This window comes from Oreochromis aureus, linkage group 7 (assembly GCF_013358895.1).
Source record: "Oreochromis aureus strain Israel breed Guangdong linkage group 7, ZZ_aureus, whole genome shotgun sequence".
In the NCBI taxonomy this organism is placed as follows: domain Eukaryota; kingdom Metazoa; phylum Chordata; class Actinopteri; order Cichliformes; family Cichlidae; genus Oreochromis; species Oreochromis aureus.
This window is the reverse complement of record NC_052948.1, coordinates 4,826,989-4,848,980: the sequence shown is the minus strand read 5'-3', so window position 1 is coordinate 4,848,980 and position 21,992 is coordinate 4,826,989. Positions and strand designations below refer to the sequence as shown.

The 21,992-nt window shown below is 42.5% G+C and overlaps 1 protein-coding gene across 4 annotated transcripts in view; it reads left to right on the top strand.

Moving 5' to 3' along the window:
• mob2a (MOB kinase activator 2a) overlaps positions 1–21,992 on the top strand; it is a 56,748-nt gene that overhangs the window by 20,120 nt on the left and 14,636 nt on the right. The window contains exon 1 of one of the 4 annotated variants that reach the window (XM_031749229.2): positions 2,456–3,075. The exons of 1 other annotated variant lie outside the window; for it this stretch is intronic. In XM_031749229.2, coding sequence (XP_031605089.1) covers positions 3,038–3,075 — 38 coding nt within the window. In that variant the 5' untranslated portion in view covers positions 2,456–3,037. Of the gene's footprint in view, positions 1–2,455; positions 3,076–5,939; positions 6,199–21,201; positions 21,437–21,992 lie in introns of those variants that run through there. 2 more of the 4 variants (XM_031749228.2, XM_031749227.2) reach the window with 2 other exon arrangements.

Sequence of the window (21,992 nt, the reverse complement as noted above, 5' to 3'; positions counted from 1 at the left end):
GAAAAACAGCATGTGCTTGGTTCTTGGCAGAAAAACCCTATGTACATTAAATTGCATAATACAAACATGGTAGTGGTTTCGTAAGACTTTTTTGGCACTACAGTAGGGAGGTGTGTGTGTGTGTGTGTGTGTGGTTTCTGTCAGTATCACCTCTGTCAGTGCTGGGAAACTTGGAGACTCTAAAGCTGGCCTCTCCTCTTATATATGCACTCAGGTTCCTGGAGCCTTGATATACTGTGTGCGCCTGTGTGTGTTTGTGCATTGCAGTCCACCAGTGTATTCCTGGAAAGCTTCAGAGCAGGAGCGGGGATTGAAGGGGGTAGGGCTATTCCACAGCCACACACCAGCCAATGATGACCGCTTTCTGGAAGCTTCCCTGTCATTAAAAAGGAGGCAGAGAAATGAACAGAGGTTTATGGGTATTTTATTTTAACCTCTGTGCCCTCAGAAGCTTCATCTTTTAGACGGGGGGAAAAAAAGAGAGGGAGAGAGTAAAGGCGTTGCTGTTTGGCTGGCACCTTTTAACATCATTAGTATGCAAGGAGATGCACTTAGTTAACCACATTGTTGCACAACAAGAATAACATTGTAGGGAGGGATGGGCTAGATGGAGAGAAGTGATGCTAGGTGGAGGAAATGAAGAAATCAGCATAAGAATTGCAAAAGAGGAAAGCTCAAATTAACTTAATGAAGGGGCTGCAAACAGAGCAATAAAATCAAGGATAGTTGAGGTGCAGGAAGCAGGAAGACTGAATAGGAGGAGCATCAATAAACCCCATGCTAATTGTGCCTCTGTGGTCTGCAGTGTTCACTGCCCCACACCTTTTAAAAGTCATGTTTTCTTGCTGTTGATATTCTCCCTCATACTCCTGCCTCCTGTTGTCTTCCTCCTCCTCTTCTCTACCTCCAGCTGCTGTTGTGCAACTCTGCAGTGACTGATGGAGCAGCAACAGCAGTGCGATTGATCAGCACTTTTGGTGCCAAGCTGCTCTTATTGTAATAAACGACTTGGAGCTATGAAACCAGCCCCGACTATTTTGCGGCAGCAGAGGAATCTCTCTCTCTCACACACACACACACACACACACACACACACAGACAAATGCCACACTGCACTTTTGCACTTATATATGATGTAATGCGGAATAAGTTGGATTACTTTTAAACTTAACCGCAAGCCTGGATTCATCATTTTGTGCTTCTAATCCCTCAAGACACATGCGCGCAAAACTTAATGAGATATTTTATTTTGCTATTAGAGAAATTATTAACCAAGTAACTCAGGATTCTTTAAACCATATCCTCCTAGATTAGCTGGGCATTCCCTGTAATTAAGCTGCTGTTGGAGAATATAGAGCAAATTTAACATTTCTAAAACCCTAATTTGCTGTTACTGCAACGCACAATGCTGTCCTGGATTTTGAGCCTTCATTGCATGTCATCTTCCCCTTCTCAAAGCTTACTCAGCCATATAAGAAAACCACATCTCCTCTATTCGATTTTTGTGGTCTGGCTGTCTACCAAATTTTAGCTCCGCTCATGCCCTCTTTTCACTTCTCCAACTCCTCCAGTTTTTTTTTTTTTTTTTCTTTATAAATCCATTAAAAATCCAAGCTTGACAAAACAAGAGCTTTCCTTTATCTTTGGTTGTAGTCGGTGTACACAGATTATCAGGTGGTGTGAAGATTATCTGTCAGGTGAAAGAGTTTTTTTTTTCAGGACAGAAACACCGACACACATGGGCCTAGCTGGAGGGGATCCAGTCTCACCTTTATGTCTGCTTAAATTATCCTTCAACTCATTTCATTATCATTTCTGAGGATGGTGCTGGAAAAAATGTGGATATTACTCACTAGCATGTCAGGATTGATCATTGTGCTCATCTGTACCTAATGCTAGGTCAAGAGTTCCTTGGTACAGTAGTTGGGGATTAATAGGCATAGCCCCCGCCCCCTTTTTTTTTATCATTACAAGCCAACCAACCAACCATGTAATCAGCTGTGATTACCAGTTTTTCTTTATTAAACCACATCCTGTTAAAATCTTAATCCAGTGTTTATATGACAGTAATTTACGAAAACAAAAGAGCCGAATGGTGCTCCTGGAGTTTAATGTAAAGTGACTATATGCGCGTTAGAAAGACACAGATACACTTGGAAGGACTACTTTGGATTTAAATGGCATTAATGGATCCTCAGCCCTATTCTTAGCGTCAAATCTGTCTCACCCTTCAGGCGCTGACAAGATCCGTGTTGGGGTGGTGGCGTCTGGTTTGCGTTCAGCCTATATGGAGGAATATAAATGCGTATTTTTAGCTCCGCTGATGGGAAACGCGGTTGAAACATGAGATCCTCCGCGGGACCCGGGACTGTGTGGAGAGAAGAAAATTGGCTCGCTTCGATCACCATTCTCCATAAAGGGACCTTTTTTTTTTTCTTTTTTTTTAATGTTTTATTGTGTTTAGGGGTCACTTTTTATATCGGTTTTATGCCGCCGAGTGGAGCCTGAGGAGAGGATGTAGATGTGGGAATATTACAAGAAAGGATTCAAGTTACATTTTTTCCCCCTCTTTTAGAGTAAAGCGCGGTGGTTTGCGTCAGCGAGGCTGTGGACACAAAGCCGACCAGTCTCAACCAGACTTCGTGTTAACATCACTAGATTTTTTCCAACTTACACCGACCACATGTCACCGGTACGAGGTCTGGCTTTGTTCTAATCGCAACTCCTGCAGCATGTAGACTCGTTAACCCTGCCCCATGCACGGAAACTAAATCGAGTCGGGAACCAGAGGAGGAGGAGGAAGAAGAGAAGGAGGTGACGGGGTGGAGGTCTGGGGAGAGGAACGATAGAAAGAAACAACAGTTGTGGAGGAGTGAGAGAGAAGGAGAGGTCTGCAACAAAAAAAGAAAAAAAGGCGTTTGTTTGTTCCGCAGCGGTCCGGAGGGAGACGCGGCGCGGTTCGTTTGTTTCGAGGTGCGACAATAAGAAAGAAACACCACCAATTCTGGATTTCTTCATCCGCTTCCTGTCATCCAGGATGAGATTCAAAAGGAACGGGTCCTATACGTTAAATAGGTAAGAGTGCGATGCAGTGCTGCCAGCGTGTGTGTCTGTATGGAGCGCAGGAGGAGAAGCACGGGGGGAGACGTGTTGTCATATCCTGAGCTCCTACATCAGTTCACGTTCTCTCGTAGTGCTCCGTGGTCTCTTTATGGCATTGCTGTAATATTCTAGAGTAACGCTTCATGTTGCTAACGGAGACGACTTTTTTTTTTTTTTTTTTTTTTTACTGCAATATTGGCGATATTGCTGTGGTATTAGCTGCAGTGTGAGTCTTTGAAGGCTAGGTCTCTGCTGGCATGGACATTAGAGGAAACTTTGCATTTTTTCATAATGCACTTACACAATTTGAGTGAGCTTGCCGTTTTAATGACAGCCTCAGAGTTGATTGCCTTCAGGGCATTGGTTGATCAGACGACTGTTAAATCCTTTAGTGTGTCAGCTCGTTTAACCGTTGGTGCCCTTTCACCAGCGTGGTACCCACGTGTAATTCAAGTTTCGGGAGCTGGTTGGGGAGAAAAACCTGTTGGTCTTGCTTTTTTAGGGGTTGGGCTCTTTCTTTTGTTTCCCCTCTTTTCACTTATGGAAACAGTGTTTTGTTCCTCTCTCCCTTCTTTATCCTCCCTTTCCCCTTCCCAGGAATACCCTTTCTGGAGGTTACATCACCTAGCAACTTTGTATATAGCGGCATGAATGATGTACCTCTGCTCCCCCCCCCAAAAATAAAAAATCCATCACAAACCGACCTTGCCTTCGCATGGTTGCAACAGCTAGCCTCCATTCATATACCAGTGTTTCAAAACCAATCACGAGTCAGGTCTTTCCACTGCTCATTGGTTCACTTTTTCTCTTTCTCTCCCCTCATCGTTATCAGTCCAAGTCAAACGTTTGTACAAAAAAAAAGTTTCTTTCGGCTTTCCTCCAAATGAGTCATGCACAGCCCGTGCGACCGTTACTCCGGATGTCTTGATTTTATTGTTGGCTCGACTTATTTGGCAAAAACACATGCAGATGGAGACCCACAAGAAGCTGGTCATATTGTTGAAAGTGACAGTTGATTTAATGGCAGTTTCATTTCTTCCCCTTTCCCTTTGGCACTCCTTTTCCCCTTTGGCTTGTTATAAGATGCAGGGCTTTCCGCTGTGCTTGAAAGGCGCACACACACACACACACACACACACACACACACACACACACACACACACACACACACACACACACACACACACACACACACACACACACACACACACACACCACATCCTGACTCTCAGGTGCTTGGAAACAAAGGGAGCTAATGAGTGCCAACACTCATTTCATCACGCAGTTGAAAATGTGAGAGTGATATTATCACTGCATACGCCCTCCACCTCTTTCTTTTTTTTTCACTTAGGAAGTGTGTGTGTAAGTGTGTGTGTGTGATGTAGTCATGTTCCACGTATGCTTTCACATCTGTGTGGATGCAGGTGAGATAAAGAGAGAGGAATAATTAAGCTATGGCAGAGGAGGCCTTAAAGCTGAAGCTCCTGTTAACAGTTCTCCAGTGAGCAGAAGGAAGAAGATGAGGAGGTGGCGTTGGAGGAGGAGAGCTGACGTCATTGCTGCTGCGGTGCTTCTTTGTCATCTTGCATCTGAAAAAGTTGTGCACAGCAGGGTAAGAATAGGTTAGGCGAGAGAGTCTACAATCACTGCTGTTTGTTTTTTTTTTTTTTTCCACATGCATCTCACAGTTCAGAGCTTCTTTCAGAACTCAACGACAGAAAAAGAGCAAAGCCCCCCCCCACTGCGGTTACATAACTGCCATCTTCTGAAGGTGACTGTCTCCTGGCTCTGCTATCTCAGTCTTTTTCTTGGCAGGCTGCAGTGATTTGTTTTCACTGAACAGCAGAGAGGATTCTTTGACATTGAAGCGTCAGTATTCAGTGGCATAGGCCGCCTTTGTCATGCTCAGTTAATCCTGTGTTTGTCTGGTGTGTCCGGCAGTGTCTGAAGCCTTCGATTTAAAGCAGCAGACATTGATCTGTTCTCTGCAGTCCCTTAAAGTGCTTATGTGTGTTTTGAGCAGCGAGGAAGTGAATGAGGGGGAGCAAAAAAAGGGGATTGTTTTTATTTTACAAAGGAAGGGGCAGAGAGGCCCATAATTCACTCCTCTGTCCTTCTCCTTATTTGCCCGCATCATAACTAGAGTACCCTGCAGTGATTGGCTCACTTCCTGGAGGCTTGTCTCTGCGCTATCCCCTCCCTTACCGTACCTATGCATCATTTATGTGAATGAACAGTCACAGGCACTTATACATGCTCAAAACACTGTATAACCTTGTGTTCATTCACGTGTTCAGTCCTTTCTCGATATTAATGCAAGAGCTGACAATTACCTTTCTGCAGTTACGATGACGGTGCAAACCGGCGAGTCTGTCAGCTTCCTGAACTCCTCGACTTTCTGCAGAGGTTCGACAGGATTTGACTCAGACTTCAATTTAGCAGACATTGTGTGTTTGGTCTGCGATGGGTGGAGATGGGATGTTTAGCCCTTGTTTAGGATGTATACAGATGTCAAGATTACTGCCTCCCAGGGATTTTCGCCCCCTGCTCCCCCACCCCCCGTGTCGCTGTCCCTCCTTTTCGCTCTCCCCTGCAGTCCACCATGTACTGCCCAGCAGTCAGCAGTTTGTTTATGGGACTCTGTTTGCCAAGCTAATCTTCCCGCCTTTCAAGTGTGAGCCAGCAAGTGGGAGGGAGGGAGAGAGGGAGAGAGAGCGAGCGCAAGAGTGTGAAAGTGAAGCAGGCAGTTGCAGTAGTTGGAAAGGAGCGAGAAAGAGAAACCTGCTCAGAGAAGTGCGTCTAGTTTTGTGAATGGTCGTTTGTTTTCAGGTATTTTTCTCTGCCCGTCTGGTCGTCTTCGTGCGTGACCTGCGTTAAAGTCGAAGGTCTTTGCAGCAGCCATATGATTACACTCAGTGCTACGTTGGAGCTGGGAGCCGTTTTCCTGGTGCACCTGTAGCAGAGTTTCAAACGGGAGCGAAAACGGGGAGGTGAAACGGTGTATAGGGTGCTGTGGTTTGGAGCATCGTCACCTTGGCTCTGTTTGATCGACTGCTGGATGGGGGTGCTGGTGTGCTGTGACTGCTTCTTCTATAGGTATATTTTACGTGTCATCTCTTGACCTTTCATTCCCCTTTGCTCTTGTTGTTTCTTGCTGTTGACAGTATAATTTCTCGCAGTCTTTAAGTTAAACTTCAACTTCTCCATCTGATCCCTCCTCCTGTTTCCTCTCCTGCCCACTCGCTCTCAGTTATTGTGCTGCGGTTTGGGGGAGACATTTGAGGACACTGCTGCTGTAACAGGCAGATATTCTGCTGTAGTCAGACACACAGTGTATCTTGAATTGTGGGAGGGCAAGAGGAGGGGGGGAGGCACGGAGTTGCAGACAAGGGGATGTTGATGGCTCATAGTCAGCCTCCTATAGCTGACCAGAGAAGAGGGGTGCTAGACTTTGGTGGTTATGGGTTTTGTTTGGAGGGTAGGTTAGGACTGGTTGGAATAAAATGGAATACAGCCAAAAGGTAGCTAGTCAGTCATGCTTGCCCAGCTTCTCCTCTCATCCTGTTGTGTGCCCCTTTGGCTCTGCAACACTGTTTGTTTTGTTTGGACACAGTGTTCCAGCATAAAGGGACAGGGGAAAGTTTTTCCTCTTTTTCTGTTTCCCCTGGTGTTTGCAGAACACTGGACTTCACAGACTTTGCTCTTTAAAAGAAAAAAGTAAATCTTCCCAGTCTGTTTTTTTGTTTTTTTCCCTCTCCCGCAGATAGACCTAGCACGGCTATGCAGAGCTTTAGTTTTAAAATCTGACTGGTTTACTGGCATGCACGTAGATGGTTTTTGTGCTCGAGAGAGAGGCTAAGATGATATAGAGTCTTGGGCAGTTGGAGCAGGAAGATTCTGGTTCTTCTCTCTTGTGGTTTTAGGGCTAGCCACTCGAAGCGTGCCTCAACTGCTGTATAAAGTCTAAATATAGCTTTCTAGTTTTAAAGGACCATTTTGATGGTGAGGGTAAAATTGTAGCTTTAACACATCCACCACAGCTGGATTCGATTAGGCCTCAGTGGGATTCGGAACTTTGTTTACACTTCATTGCCACTTTTAGCATGAATAACAGCCTGTCGTTTCTGTGTGTGTGTGTAATGTAAATCTAAAGCTCCGCATGTGTTAAATGCTGTTGGTGAAATGCACACAGAAGCCTGGTAAAGGCAGGGCTTATGCCAGAACTATTTAACTACTTTTCTCCCCCCATCATGATGAAGGCAGGGGTGGGACCTGATCCTCATGTCTCTTGGGCTCATTAAGCCAAAATGGGCTCTCAGGTCTATTTTTAGCTCTTCTCTTCCTTTGTGACTTCATCAGCCAATCAGATGTCTTGGCAGTGATGTTATATTCCTTGATTGATGTGTGTTTTGGGAGGCACACCCATCTGAACGGGTCCTCGTTGACCTCGACTCGAGGCAGCCCTGGGTCCCCTGGGCTCCGGTGTTTAAGCTTTCAACGGTAGCATTGTGTGAAATAGAAAATGCCTGCCAGCACTCCAACAATCACTGTCAACTCCAATGTCGATCATGTCATTTATAACAAAGCCATTTGAAAAGTCTGTCGTCGTATGACGCAAGTAAAATAAAACTGACTTGGCTTTAATTACTTGGCTGTTGTATTATGTTTCTGTACCGTCAGTAGCTTTGATTTTTATACACAGGCAAAATTGGGGGGAAGAAAGATGTGTATAAGAAAGATGGAAATGGCTTTCAAGTCGGAAATATGCAAGTGGCATCATTCTAATGGCCAGTAGGGGGCAGAATTCGGGGGTACAAATGTATAGAATGTATAGAATTCTATATGGACGTAAACCATATTACCTCTGGAAATGTTATCCAAATAACTGATAAAGCAGCGACTACAATCACTTTGCTGTGAGAGTGTTGATCCATTTAGCCAATATAATATAATGTATTACTTTAGTTTAATTTGAATGATGAAATAGCTGAAAATTAACTGCAAACGTATTATTAGAAGCATATTGTTTGATCACATGGATGTAGCGTACTATATCCTAATGTTTTTGTTTTAATTGAAATTTAAACCTTTGTATTACTGATACATTAAAGATAGGAAGCGAACACGGTCATGTCTACATGTTCGTACCACTGTTTTAATCTCTTGTGCTTCATTTCTTTCTTTGTTCTGTTGGTAGATTGTCTCGTCTAACCAAGGGAGCAGAAAATAGTTCTTATTCTTGCTGAGCGCGACTGTCCTGATCAGTTTCGATTAAATAGCTGAAGTAAAATGGTTTGTCTGGTTGGCGGTTATCTAAGGAACCCCTCACTGAGATCTTTATGTATTGTAACATGTAGAAACCATTCTCGTGCACTCACATACTCTTTGCACCCACAAACTCACAAGAATTGATTTTTCCAGGGTCTCTTCCAACGCAACACTCCTGAGGCAACTACTGCTGTTGGAGTTGAATCCAAGGTCAGGGTTTCATTCAGTTTTTAAATGTCAGAGATGTGGTCGTCAGACCTCTCTACACAATTACAGCATGAAACAAAGAGAGAAATTTCAATTTTTGGCTGCATTTTGTGGTTCAACGTTTCTCTACCCATAAGACATGTTGCTGACAAGTCGCTGGAAAGCTGGTGCACTCAGACTGTACGGCTCCATCACATGACAAAGCTTGTGTATGTTTGCTTGCAGTGGGTCACTTGGTTAGTTTTATAATGTGCGGTGTAGAACAATAGCTGTGAGTGTATCCACATGCTGTGTGTCGTACTAGCAGAGCAGACCATACTGGATGCCATGTGTCTCTCATTAGGCTGTCTTTGGCAGACCGGGCTGCTGTCACAGAGCTGAGCTCAACAAGAACACCATTCTCCACCAACAAGCCCCGCGATCCTTCCCCTCAGCCCAGCAGGCTCCCTTATTCTGTGGCTCACGGTCACTCAGATTGGAAATGCTCAAATTTTTCAGGAAGTTTTGTTGAAATGACTAATGTCATATAACCATCTATTCAATTCCTGGAAAAACTGAATGGAATTATTTCCTGTGGCTTTGTGTTGTACAATAGGCAACATTTATCATTCCAACTTGAGAAAAATGCTTACACATCAAATCAAACTGTAAGATCAGCCTTTACATTTTAGAGAAGGGCTATAATATGTAGTCGTTTCTTCTTCTTTCTTTTTTTTTTTTTTTAATCTGTTGTCCTTGTAACCCGACTAGTGTTTGTCATAAACTACTCCACCCAAATAAATGAGCCATACAGTTGATGTCAACCAGCAGGATTTAGCAAATCTTAATTCTCACATATATGAGACACTCCCTGACTGGCTGCAAAAAGGCAAATGCCTGCAGTCAGACCGTGCCCTCGTTAAACCTGGTGAATTTGTAAATCGATCTTTATCTGGCCTCAAAACACTACTGTATCCCACTGCCCACCAGGAGTCTTTTTTTTTTTTTTTTTTTTTTTTTTTTCCCCCAAAGAGACACATAAGTGTGTTAATCTGGAAAGACTTGGTTGGTTTTGTATTGATGAAAATTAAGGCGTGTTGAATAACTGTCAGATTGTTTATTGAACTCAGCTGAAGGAGAAGGAGGAAAAAAAGCTTCATCAAAAGCATGGCTTTACCAGTTTGATCTTCTCTCCAAACTGGTTCTTCAGTGATGAAACCATGACACAGTGCCTCTGTCTGTCTCGCTGACGTTGTTGCGATCTCCTGGGAATAATCAGTGCATTAGAAACACAGTAGGGGATTGTGGTACAGTATGGTGCCCAGAAGAGAGGAAATAATCCGAACCAGTCAAAAATCCCCCCCCCCAAAAAAAAATTCCAGTGACTCCTGTAGCATGTAAAACAGCTTCTAGTCCTGATGACTTAAATAAAAAATATGAATGCTGTTAATGAGAACAAGTAAAAATCAATTTAAATGACAAACAGCCACTGCACAACTGGAAAAAGCACATTGTTTTTTCTTTGTGGAGTTTTTCTTCTGTTTCTCTCACTAGTTTTTGAGGCTTTCCTCTGCACATGCCCAGTAGGAGACCATCTTATCACCCAGCATCTTAATGTGGAAAGAGATATTTGAAGAAATGAGGCATAAAGGGGGTCAATATTTTTATTTTTCTACATACAAAGTAAAGAATACAAAATACAGGAGAAGTATATCTAAACAAGGAAATCTGCTTTTTAATTAGTTCTTCTGGGCTTAATTTTCTGACAGTGTAACCTGACGTCCTCCATACAAACATAACTACACGTCGTATTGACGCAGAATCCAGTTTTTGCGGTTGGCCTGTTCAGCACCGTTGATGAGAGAATAACTGTCATCATCTCAATATAAGGATGCATAAATGTCAGTATATTCTTGGAAGAAAATTGCAAAATGTGCTAGGAAGTAGAAAATTTTTCAGGGACAAACATTTGCCCCTGGAACAAATAAACTGACCACAACAAGAGTTGGGTGATGTCAGCCAGTTACCTAGGTTCTGTCGTACATTCACCGCAGAAGTCTAAATCAGCTGTTAGTCAGTTCACATGTTAAAGCTCTGTCCGTCTTGCCTTAACTGACTGTCCTCTACGTTCGCCTGCCCTCTAGTCACTGCAGAGGGCAGAGCCTCACACAAGAGGCTGGTTGCATAACACAGTCTGTGTGTGTGTTTCAGAAGCAGCCCTGTTCTGCTGGCTCAGGAGGAGTACAAAGAGATGGCCTTGCACTAACCTCACCTCCGCATTTAGATTCTCTCAGTCAGCAGCACACATGCTTAAATCAAAAACCATTTGACCACTTTGCAGGTTTTTTGTTTCTGAAGTAGCCTTTTCCAGTTTGTGGCAGTGGAACAATAACAAGGTAAAGACAGTACTCTCCATGTTACCTATCAGTGCAATTTAGACAAATATTTCCTGAGAGTGTTTGTGTGGGGCAGCAGGTGCCCTGTAGGCATCGAAAAACGTGTTACAGCTGCATGGTGGCCCAATTGGCAAGTGGATAATGGCTTCATTGTGTTGGCTCAGTTTATAGGTTGGTCAGGTGGCAGGAAAGGGGCGAGACAAATTTCACTACCAAAACAACGTGTCTGGAGGCTTTGTACAGGCTGTAAAGGTGGCGGGTTGTTGCAGAAGCAGCCCATGTCTTGTGTGTTTAGCCTCTGGCAACAACAGACCCATTTGAGTGGAGAGGGGAAGTGCCTGGGCGTCTCATTTCCTGTTTGTCAAGCTTGTCCCATGCAGTTGTGAAAAGGGAGGGGTGGTCTGGTTCTGTCTAATTGAACACTGAAGTTGGTGGTCAGTAGGTAAGACATCCTTGTTTGTACTCACTAAAAAAAAATAAAATGCAGTCACATGCATATTTGCCTGCATAGCTGCGTAATTGGCTCTATGCTGCAGTGCCTCATTTGTTTCAATTAACTGCTATCTGACATGTCGCTGTTACCAAAGAGGGAAGACGAGGAAAAATAAGCTTTATTAAGATTTTAATTTCACACCTTAAAATCAAAGCATCGCGCTCGGACGTAGGAGTCGTCCACAGAGACTGATTATTAGACAGAGGGTGGAAACTGTGGCTCCCGAGAAAACAGTGGTGCTGCAGAGTGCTGACTCCAGTTTGTTCTGAGGCAGCATTCATTTAGAGGTTGTGTGCCAAACAAGTACTCACCTCAGATGCCCTTTTTGTAGCCATAAAGCACTTGTGCTTGTGATCAGCGCAATGCCACCAAGACGCACACAGTCACGCACACAGAGTCTTTTGTGTTGCGGACAGATGTGCTTACTTCACTGGCAACCATCCCATCCCCCACGATGAGAGATGATGTCACTGCATAAGCTCATCTTCCCAGGTGGTAGATAGATCCTCCCCTGTTTACAGCCAATCAGAGGCTTATTTACACCTGAATCCCCTGGTGCGGAGACGAACAGACATGCTTTCTTACGTGGTTCTGTAGTCATCTGCTGATCTCATCTCATTCAAAAGCTGAAATTAGTCTCAAATGCTCACCACAGCTCATCCTTTCACTTGTCTTCTGTGGTGGAAAATCCTAATGTTACTGCTCATCAGTGAAACAGCTCCACTAGCATCTATTGATTTGACCTCTCCTGTGTCTTCTTTCCATCAATCTCTTTTCTTTCCCTGTTCTTACACTGGCAGCAGTTGCCTATGCCCACATCCTTCTCTCTTTCATTGACGTGCCATGAGGATGCTGAATGGAAAACGGGGAGATCAATCTGTATGTACACTTGCTTTCAGCTTTCAATGCGCCAGTGTTTGTGTAGCTCAGTAAGATTGTGTACATGTATTACTCGGCAAACACAGGACATGTCATGGAGGGTTTTGCTATATCTGAAGTCATCTGTGAAATGCCCTCAAATAGCAAAACATGAGTAGCTTTGTATTTCTGTAACATTTGCTGCCTTTCTTTCTTTCCCCTCCTAAAATCTCCTGTCTTCTCCTATCCTCTTCTCTTACAGAAGCACATATGGGCATACCAAGGCTGCCACCTCACAACCATCACACTAACATGTGCGCACTGTCTTTTTTCTCTTGATTAGCCACCAGGAATGGGCATTTACAGACATAGCTACGTGATCTTCTGTCACTGCTAATCATCGTAACAAAGGTCTTTGGGTTGGACGCGGCTACATTCTAAACAAAGTGCAGCTCGGTCCGAGTCTTTCCGAGCTTCTGCAGTTTAGTGTCAGAGCTGTTGTTGTTATGATTGGATGTCTGTAAAAGGCGTTGTTGGTGGTTAAAACCTCCCTGCCTTCTTTCCAAGTATCTTCCTTGGAGAGATCAGACTTCCTCTCTGGGTAGCAGAGCTGTTGCACAAACACGGTCACATGTTACAATGCTGTCTGTACACCTCTAAGCCGATTAGAGGTTAAAATGTGCACATCAAAGGTTTTAACTCTCTCATATTTTCCAGAAGCTTCGTTTTTGCTTTGTAAATTTGTTGGCTTCCTTGAGTCACATGCTTCTTTTCACCTTTTTGCGAGCTCCTGGGTGTGACTGCTTCCTACAGCTTCATCACTCCCACAATTAATCGGGCTTACACAATGGACCAGAGTTTCCTCTGCTATCAGATGGTGGAGAGATCTCGTCTAGTCATCAAGGAGGTGGATGTTGTTTTGTTTTCTTCTTTCTTTTTTTGTGCTTGTCCTCTGAGCTTTTTGGTTAGATTAATAAACTTCCTCTCTGCTTAAGAGTTTGTTTATCCTCTGTTTTGGATGTTGTACCCATATCCCTGAGTTATTAGGGATATGAATTATTACCCTTGGCCTCCTCATTTGACCCAGCAACTGTTTTGATAATCAGAGCAGCAGATGTGAGTTGGCTGATTTAAAGCCAGCCAGGCTCTCGGGGGCTTGTTGTGACGACATGTCAACTACTGTACAACACACACTCTAGCTAATGGATCTGTAACCGTCTGTGGAGACGAGTGTTGGAAGAGCATTTCTCAAAGTGGCCATGTTACTTACTGAGCTGAATATTGAAAACAAAGAAAGAGGAGAGATCCATTAAAATGGGCACCTCAGACACTCGGCAGTCCCACTACCTGCAAACCTGCCTTAAAGATGGGTTAAAATGGCTTGTTTCAGACAGTGGATCACAACTGAGAGGCAACCCAAAAAAACAACTTACAAGAACTTTTTGAATTTATAGAACATTCATGGGTTCACTTGAAGTAGTATTTTACCCCTGAAAACCCCGCTATTGTTTATATAAACTTTACATTATAATACTTTTTTTTTTTTTTTTTAAATGCATACATACATATAAATTGTCAAGAAAATGGACCAGTGTGAGAGCCCAGTGGGCAGGGGGAAAAGCACAGATAAGTATGACTTGTTCACTATTTATTGGTGGCTACAGTTTACCAAGCTTAGAGCAGATTGGCTATCTCCACGTCCCCTGGGTTAAAGAGCAGAAGGGCATTGGCCGGAGTGGAGAAAAAAACAAATGAAACGCCAACATACCAGACAGTCTGATGGAGGAAATTGAGCACTTTCCTCTGGGAAATAGGAAAGGTTTGGGGGGGAACCCTTTCATCTCTCGTGTCTGTTTGTGTCTGTGTTTCTCTCACAGGCTGGGGAGGATGCAGTGATATACACTATACCTAGAAAAAGATGTCTGTCTGTGTTTGTGTGCATATGTGCATTAACAGGCAGACTAATGTGATATGGCATTGGATTTTTAACAGCAACACAGATCTCATCAGCTGGTTTTAAGGCATTGTTATTTGTGTTGTTTGAAATTTCTCTTAGGTATAGCACTGTGCCATAACTGTCTTTTATGTAGTTCAGGCTTCGAGCATTTTTCACATAGTTGTCACATTTACTTTTCCCACGCTTCATCACTTCAAAGCGTGATCTGATGTAAAATATGTCAACCCAGACACTCAAGCAAACAGGCTGCTCTGCATCAGTAAGTCACTCATTCCTCGTCATCATCTAGTTTTCACTCCGAAACCGAATTACTCCATTTTAAGGGAACATTCTGTGCTTTCAGTCAGTATGTGGTGGTGCGAGTCTGTTCCTGGAAGCGCTATAGGATACTTGCGTCCACATTCCCCTCAATAGGAAATGTGTGTCTAAATACCCTTACTTAGGAGTTAATGAGCTGGATCAGAACAGACATGCACAGCCCTGCAGCAAAAAGCAGAAAGCTACATAAACTGCAGAAACCCCACACTACTCTCCTCTTTATCCCGTGCATCATTTTTACTTTTAAGAGTCACCAACAGTTTCTTCACCGCTTTGCGATATTTGTTTTCATTTTGTTTTCTCCAGGCCTATTTGTACTTGGCAGGACTACTGGTTAACTCTGATTTTTTTTTTTTTTTTTTTTTTTTTTTTAAGGTCCATTCTGGCAGTTTCATCTCATTTTGTTGTTTTTTTGTTGTTATTTTTTTTCTTGGAACCCTGAAAAGAGAGCTCTGTTCACCCCGAAGCCCCGTGGTCTACCTAATCATACTCCACCCTTCACAAATACATCCTGTGCAAACATGGGCGTCACCTCCATCTTATTTCCCGCTCCTCTTTCCATGATGCTCTTTCTTCTCCATCCTTCCCCCTTCCACCTTATTCTCTGTTGGCCTCCCTAACACACACACTGATATACATGCATACACAGACTACTACTTGTGCTCCGACGCAAACAGCAGCCCAAGTCTGACCACAGCTCTTCTTTATGTTACAAGTTCCCCTTTTCTTGCCTCATCCAGCCCAGATTTACTCAAAAGTTGTTAAAATATTATTCCCCGTGTCCTTTTCACACTTTATTTTCTTTTATGTTCATCTTACTGAACCGACACCAGCAGTAGTGGAAACTAACTCATTAAATTTTATAGTCTTCAAAGGATGCTGGCGTCTGTAACGTCAGCACAGCTATGGTTCGGTTTCAGCTGTCAAAAAAAGCACACAGAAACTTAACACACACATCTACGCATCCACACCCAGGGATGGAAAAGTGGAGTGGAAAACTGGGTCTAGCTGTGAGGTTGTGCAAGTTTCAAACAATGTCTGCCTTGAGAGGTCTTTTCCAGTGGTGGGAAGATGCCTCTCAGCTCTCAGCTTCTTCTTCTTAGATGCAAAAGGGAAAAAAATGCACTTCTTTCCATTGTCTGTTTCCTGGTTTGATGGTATGCAGGTGTTCATTGCCAGCAGATGGCAATGTTGATCTGACACCCAAGTCATACCTGTGTGGTCCTCTTCTCTCAGCCTGTGCACATTTTCATTTATACTGTAACCTGCAGCTAATGTTTTGCTTTGGTTAAAAAATGTTCTGAATTTTATCTGCAGTTGGGAAATCATTAAGATAAGTCTGTGCAAATTCCTGGATGCACACAATTGCAGGAAAAGAGATGTTTTTCCTGGTCTTTTTCAACTCTGTATGGGGTTCTGGGAACATGTGAAGGAAAGCTTTTGTGTCTGCAGCAATGCAAAGTTGTTACATATGCATGTACCAAAATTTTTGCAATGTTTAAGCTTGTCTAAGTATTCCAAAACTTAGCCACATTTTTTGGTTGTCCTTGATTGAGGAGAATCCCTTTTAAGCACTCAGTAGTATTTTATAGATTAATGCAGGTCATCTGTCTCTCCTTCACCTTAGACAGTTAAATTTCAATAAAAATTGAATGTGCCATGTTATTTTAACCCTTGGAGGGTGGGTGTGTGTGTGGGTGGGTGGGTGGGTTTTGGGGTTTTTTTTTTTTTGTTTTTTTGTGCACTGTTACACTTGACAGACAGGTGTTTGGCTGGTCCAAATGGTGAAGTGCAGGATGCATAGAGACTATCCTCTCCTAAGGAATGCAGGGAGGAGGAGTGCAGCGGGCAGCCAGGGCATGCTGTGACAACCTCCCACATGATCTAAACTCTTTCACTCTTTGCTTCTTCTCCTTGCTTTTAACTGTTATTCACACTTTTTCTCTTCTGTTTTTCCCCTTACGTCATTCTCTGCGGCTCAACCCTCTCACTTTATCACTCTCACTAATCTTAACTACTCGCTCATTCTCATTTCCTAGTCCTTTTATCCCCCCACATTTCATCCATTTCTCTCAGTTTCATTCTCAGTCATTTCTCACTGACATAATCCACGCAGCATCCATGGTGTTGGTGATTTATAAGCATTTGGATACGAGTCTGGAATTTCTCATCTCATGTCTGCTTCTTGCTAAAGTCCTGTCTTCCTTTAGCTTTAAACAAGAAAAAACACGTCCTCCTGTCTATTACACACAGTCTCTACTTTGCAAACTTTCATATTGAAATCAACTCAGTGCCAAAGGTTTGCAGCAAAATGTCTGAACTCCAGAGTAAGCTGACTTGTAACTCGCTTAAAGATGCAGCAGCAATTGATCAGACAGGTATAGTTCTTTGATGCCATTGCTGTTTTTAAATAGAGCATGAAGTTGGAACTCTGTTATGTTTGTTCATGAAGTGCTCACATATACCTCCCAAACAAGAATGTCCAAGTGAACTGTGAGCCAGAATGTAATGCTCTTGATCTCCTTCAGTTCAGTCTTAAAGTAACTCTTCTCTTTGTTTAACAAAGCTGTGTGTGCAGAAAGCAATGACATGTCTTTGCTTGTAGCCCTTCCCCTACAGGAATGTAGAGCCAAGAAGAGATGAAGCAAAGGACAGAAGAAAGCATATGTGCAAAGATTCAATGGCATAAAGGTTGAAGGGAGAACATGGTGGGCAAAGACTAGTTAGTCTTTCCTTCTGTAAGGGGCATGCTAAATTTATGTGAATGTTTTAATGCCATGTGCTTCATATGAATACTGAGTTGAGACTGGTGTTAAAAGCACAGCTGCTTATTGCACTCTTTGTACAGACAATTTTGGGCTTATAAAGTATGTGTAAGCACTTTCTAGCTGATCGTAGTCATTGAAGCTGCCTTTTTTGGTGGAGGTTTTGCATTTGCACAGACATACAGACCATACGTGCCCATTTATCTCCACAATTTTGCAGAAGGGAGAAAATTACAGATGTTTTTTTTTTTTTTTTTTTTTTTTTTTTTCAGATTTTTTCTTTTTGGGGGTTGGTAGGGGGCCTGGTAGCAGATGCTATATTTTTATTGAACAGATTTTGCTTCTGCAGTTATGTACTGCAGGCCAGGTCGCTGGGTTCATGGTCCAAAGTGTCTCCCTGGCCCTGCTGACCTTTATCCGTGCCTATAGAAAACCCCCAGGCTCTAAAGACCTTCGGTCTGTGCTGTTGTTACTGCTTAAGACCTTACCTAAACACAGTGCACACTCCCACACGCCCAGAATGCAACACCAACAGGTCATATACAGCAACTTGGAACTACTCTGTTTCCCATTCATTTATTTTGGGTTTTAACACGGTTGGGTGCCTGACCTGTCTGTCATTTTGTCCCCAGCGATGATTGGCTGGAGATTCACTGTGGCCAGACCAGGACTGGTCTGTTGCCAGGCCCCAAGGCGCATCTGCTACGGTCGTGACTCATGTAGCTCTGGCCTGGAATCAGTGTTTTCTTTGTCTTAAATACGTGGAATTTGTCCACTGACTTTTAGACTCAACCTGTTGAGCCAGCTCCAGAGATCACTGTTCACAAACATGTTTTATCCAGAATCTTCTATTCCACTTTATCATTTTAGTGATAATAAAAACTTTCAGCAGATTTTAACACATAAATTTGAATTCACTCGACACCTTTTGCGCTGTTTTGCTTATGACGTCAGTGCTGTGGTGAATGAATATCTTACATTTCTTACAGTGCTTATTTTTCTTGTCTTATCTGTTGGTCTGATCAGTTCTGACTATAATTATCATGCTTAATGTTGTTTTGGGTTTTTTTACGGACATCAGATTAGGGCTTTACTCATCTGTCAGTATCAGTGATGTCAGTGTTTCCATAAATTGCCTCCATTTATTCTTTTTTTTTTTTTTTTTTTTTTTTTTTTTTTCTTTTCACAAGCGTCCTGTTTTGTAATTAAATCCAATCCTTTGGCATCTCTTAATTAGGGTGGTCATTTTTGATTAACATCCTTCAAGCAGCTTCCAGGTACTGATAAAAGTCAGTCTTTCTGTGGTTTTGCTTGTTAAACTAATCTACAAATTGTTGTTGCTGTGGATTTTACATCCGTAACCTTTTTTATAGTGGAAAAAAGTTCCTACACTTTCTCAAGAAGTACGCCTTACCCACAAACAAATGGATGTGTGTTCAGAGAATGGAAATTTGATCCTGCATCTGCATTACTGGCAGGTCATTACCGGACTTGGCCTTTTCTATCCAACCTTTCCTGTGTTATTAGTAATTTACAGCAATATCTGTTTTGTTGAAAGCAGGTAGCCTTGTCTGCGTATTTGAGGGGGAGGAGATTGTGATGCCAGCAGGGAGGGAAGAGTAAACCTCTGTGTGAGAGACAAAGGAATGTGGCAGTTGGTTTCCATTCACGTCAGACGTTGCATAAGAGAGGTCTGACTTGTGCATCATCAGAATCCACATGGTCACACAGCGCTGCAGACTGCAGTCGTGATCACCTACTGCTCATTTAGTAAAAGAAAGGTCTAGTTTAGGTTAAGAGATGCCGCCTCATCTAATTTTCATGCCCAATTCACTAAAACGTTTTGTTCCCACAAGTGATTGTCGAGGCCAAGCGCTAGTGATCCTGAATGGATGTTTTCTATTTTCAGCAACCACTTGGGTCCAATAGTTAGAAGCAAATTAGTGGAAAGTTCCTCAAGCATGGGATTTCCATTATAGCGACACACTGTTTTCTCGTGATTACATGTAACACTTTTAACAGCAATATCACACTGTGATAGACCACATAGAAATGTGATTTTAGTGTTTATGATGTCCTGTAATGCGTTATTATAAAATTCCTTTTATGTTATTTTTCATCATTAAAATGACACCAAAAAGGATTGAAACTATTAGCAGTTTGAAGAACTTCCCAAAATGACAGTAAACACAAGCAGAAAATGACCAAGAATTGATGCAAATTTGCTGTACATTTTGCAATATTTAGAACTTTTTTTTTTAATGTTGCTGAGACCTGTAGACTTTTGATAATGAGCTATATATAACATACCGACCATAGCCCCCAAAACAAACTACTCCCACGTCTGATTATATATCCCCTTCTTACCTCTTGCTTACACAGTGACTGGTTAAGCTGCACACTTATTTGTTCCTGCTTACACACACACTAAGCCAGACACCCATGCACACACCCCCTTTTTTTTTTTTTTTTTTTTATCAGTTTCTGTAGTCTTTATGATGAGGCAGGCTGATACTATAATTAGCATCTTAAGAACAGAGTCTGTGCCCTGTTCTGGTCTCTCTCTTGCTGTCTCTCTCCCCTCTTTCCCAGACTCCTCACAGCTGGTATCGGAGCCAGAGTGACTCAGTGTGCACCCGTAATGTGGTATGCAGGATGTGGGTGCAGAAAGGTGCCTATCTGACTCGCTGTCTCTTAGATTTATTTATTTTTTTTAATCCATATAAGGGTTAACCATAAACAAGTACTACATATTCCTTACACACTCTGACAGTCTCTTCATCTTGCTCTTAAAACTGCATTCCCCGACTCAAGGCATGCACATAGCGCTACACAATCCCATAGATTTGTGTCCATCCATGAATCCATACTATAGCCAGGCAGGCACACTAAGTTTTGTTTGAGAAGATGGAGGAAAAACAGACAGTAAAGGAGTGAGGCAGTGAAACGCGCAGAGAGAGAATAAGAGGGCTCATCTGTTGTAAGGCAGTAATTAGAGGGAAGAACAGCGAGGGAATGATAACTTAGTAACACTAGTTGTAATCTTCTCATGAATGGAACATCTTCCACTTGTCTGTGTTCATTTACACTAGCACATTTTGTACTTAAGTGTTGTCGCTTCAGCTCTTTACTGATAATTTAATTAGAATTTATATCATACCTGTGCTTTTAAAAAAAAATATCTCAAATGAGAAATGCAAAGAAACCTCCAGATGTTTTTTACAGATCTGTCTTTGGCTTTTAAGCAGGCTTTGTTTGATTGGCTCACTGGTTCTTCAGCTTTTACAGCATGTCTGAACTCGCCTGACTGCTGCCAGCCTATCATAAATGAACTCAAGTGAAGTTCAGAGTGAACAGAAGGAATGTTGCTCAGCATGCAAGACAATTAAAGTGAAGGAAGGTTTTAATTATTATTCTAACACATAGGAATAAACGATTTTTACTTACACTTGCAAGGCTTTTCATCCACAATTTTCATTTTCGGCAGATGAGTTTGAGCATTATTTAAAATGCCTGTATTGGTTTTAGTTATATTTGCACCAACTTATTTTGTGAAAGTTAACAATGCAGTTTCACTGTTGTAAACCCAGAAACGGTCATGCTTGTGTAAATCCGTTGTATTAGAGCAGGTATATAAAGTCTAGCGACACCTTTTTATTGTGTTGTAGTCGTTTACCTGCGGACCACCTGTTGCTACATTGTAACTGCAATTCTGGGGAAAGGCTGAACCACGTCCACATGGGCAGACACTGACGTCACAACACCCCACCCCCTTTACACTTTTCTTCCCCTCTGTGATTGGACGAGGGCGACAGAGGAGGAGCGCCTTTCTGTAAAATGTGCTCACAAAGTTTTTTTTTCTCTACCCTACAGTGAGTCACAGCTTCTCATAAGTCCCAGCGTAGTGTTTTTACAGGCAGACTACAGCTTAACAGTATTAAGGAGAGACTCTGACATCTGTCTTCATGTTTTAAGCTATGGTCAGAGACTCTTACTCCTTTTCTGGAGATAAGAAGGTCATGCACCCTCAGAGAAACTCTAAAACCGGACTAAGTTGCAAAATGGTGCTCCAGGCAGTCGGAAAAGTACTAAGGTAAAACTTACAATACTTTCGAGTTAAAATATATTTGCTATTAACTTGAGTTTCTACCCTGTGTTGTTGCTTTTAATGAAGCGTGCAGTAGGTTGTTTTAGTGTTGGAAAGCTGCTTTTATCGAAGACGCAAAAACCCGCGTCGCCTTTGCGTGTTGATTTCACCGCCTTCTGATTACAGCAGCGATAACAGTCAAATATTTTTGTTTTGTTTTTGTATCTAAAACTAGAAAGTCTCTAGCCTGTGGTTAAATCAAGATAAACTTGCTGCCTCTTGTCTGCAGTAATTACACAAGTATTAGGCTCCTGTGATTCTGGGGTCAGTGCAAATTATCAGGATCACCTGAAAACTACTAATTCCTTTCGCTGCAGCTCTTAGCAAAACTCAACAAGAGCAGGAGAAATGTGACACTGTCTTCTCATCCAGTCTAATAAAATATTAAAGACGCCTGTAGTATTTTAACATAGTTAATTGTGTTAGTCACAGAAAATGATTACCCCCCTCCTTTTTTTCCCCTTAAAGTAAAAATGATTAAAAGGTCAATTATTTGCCAAGG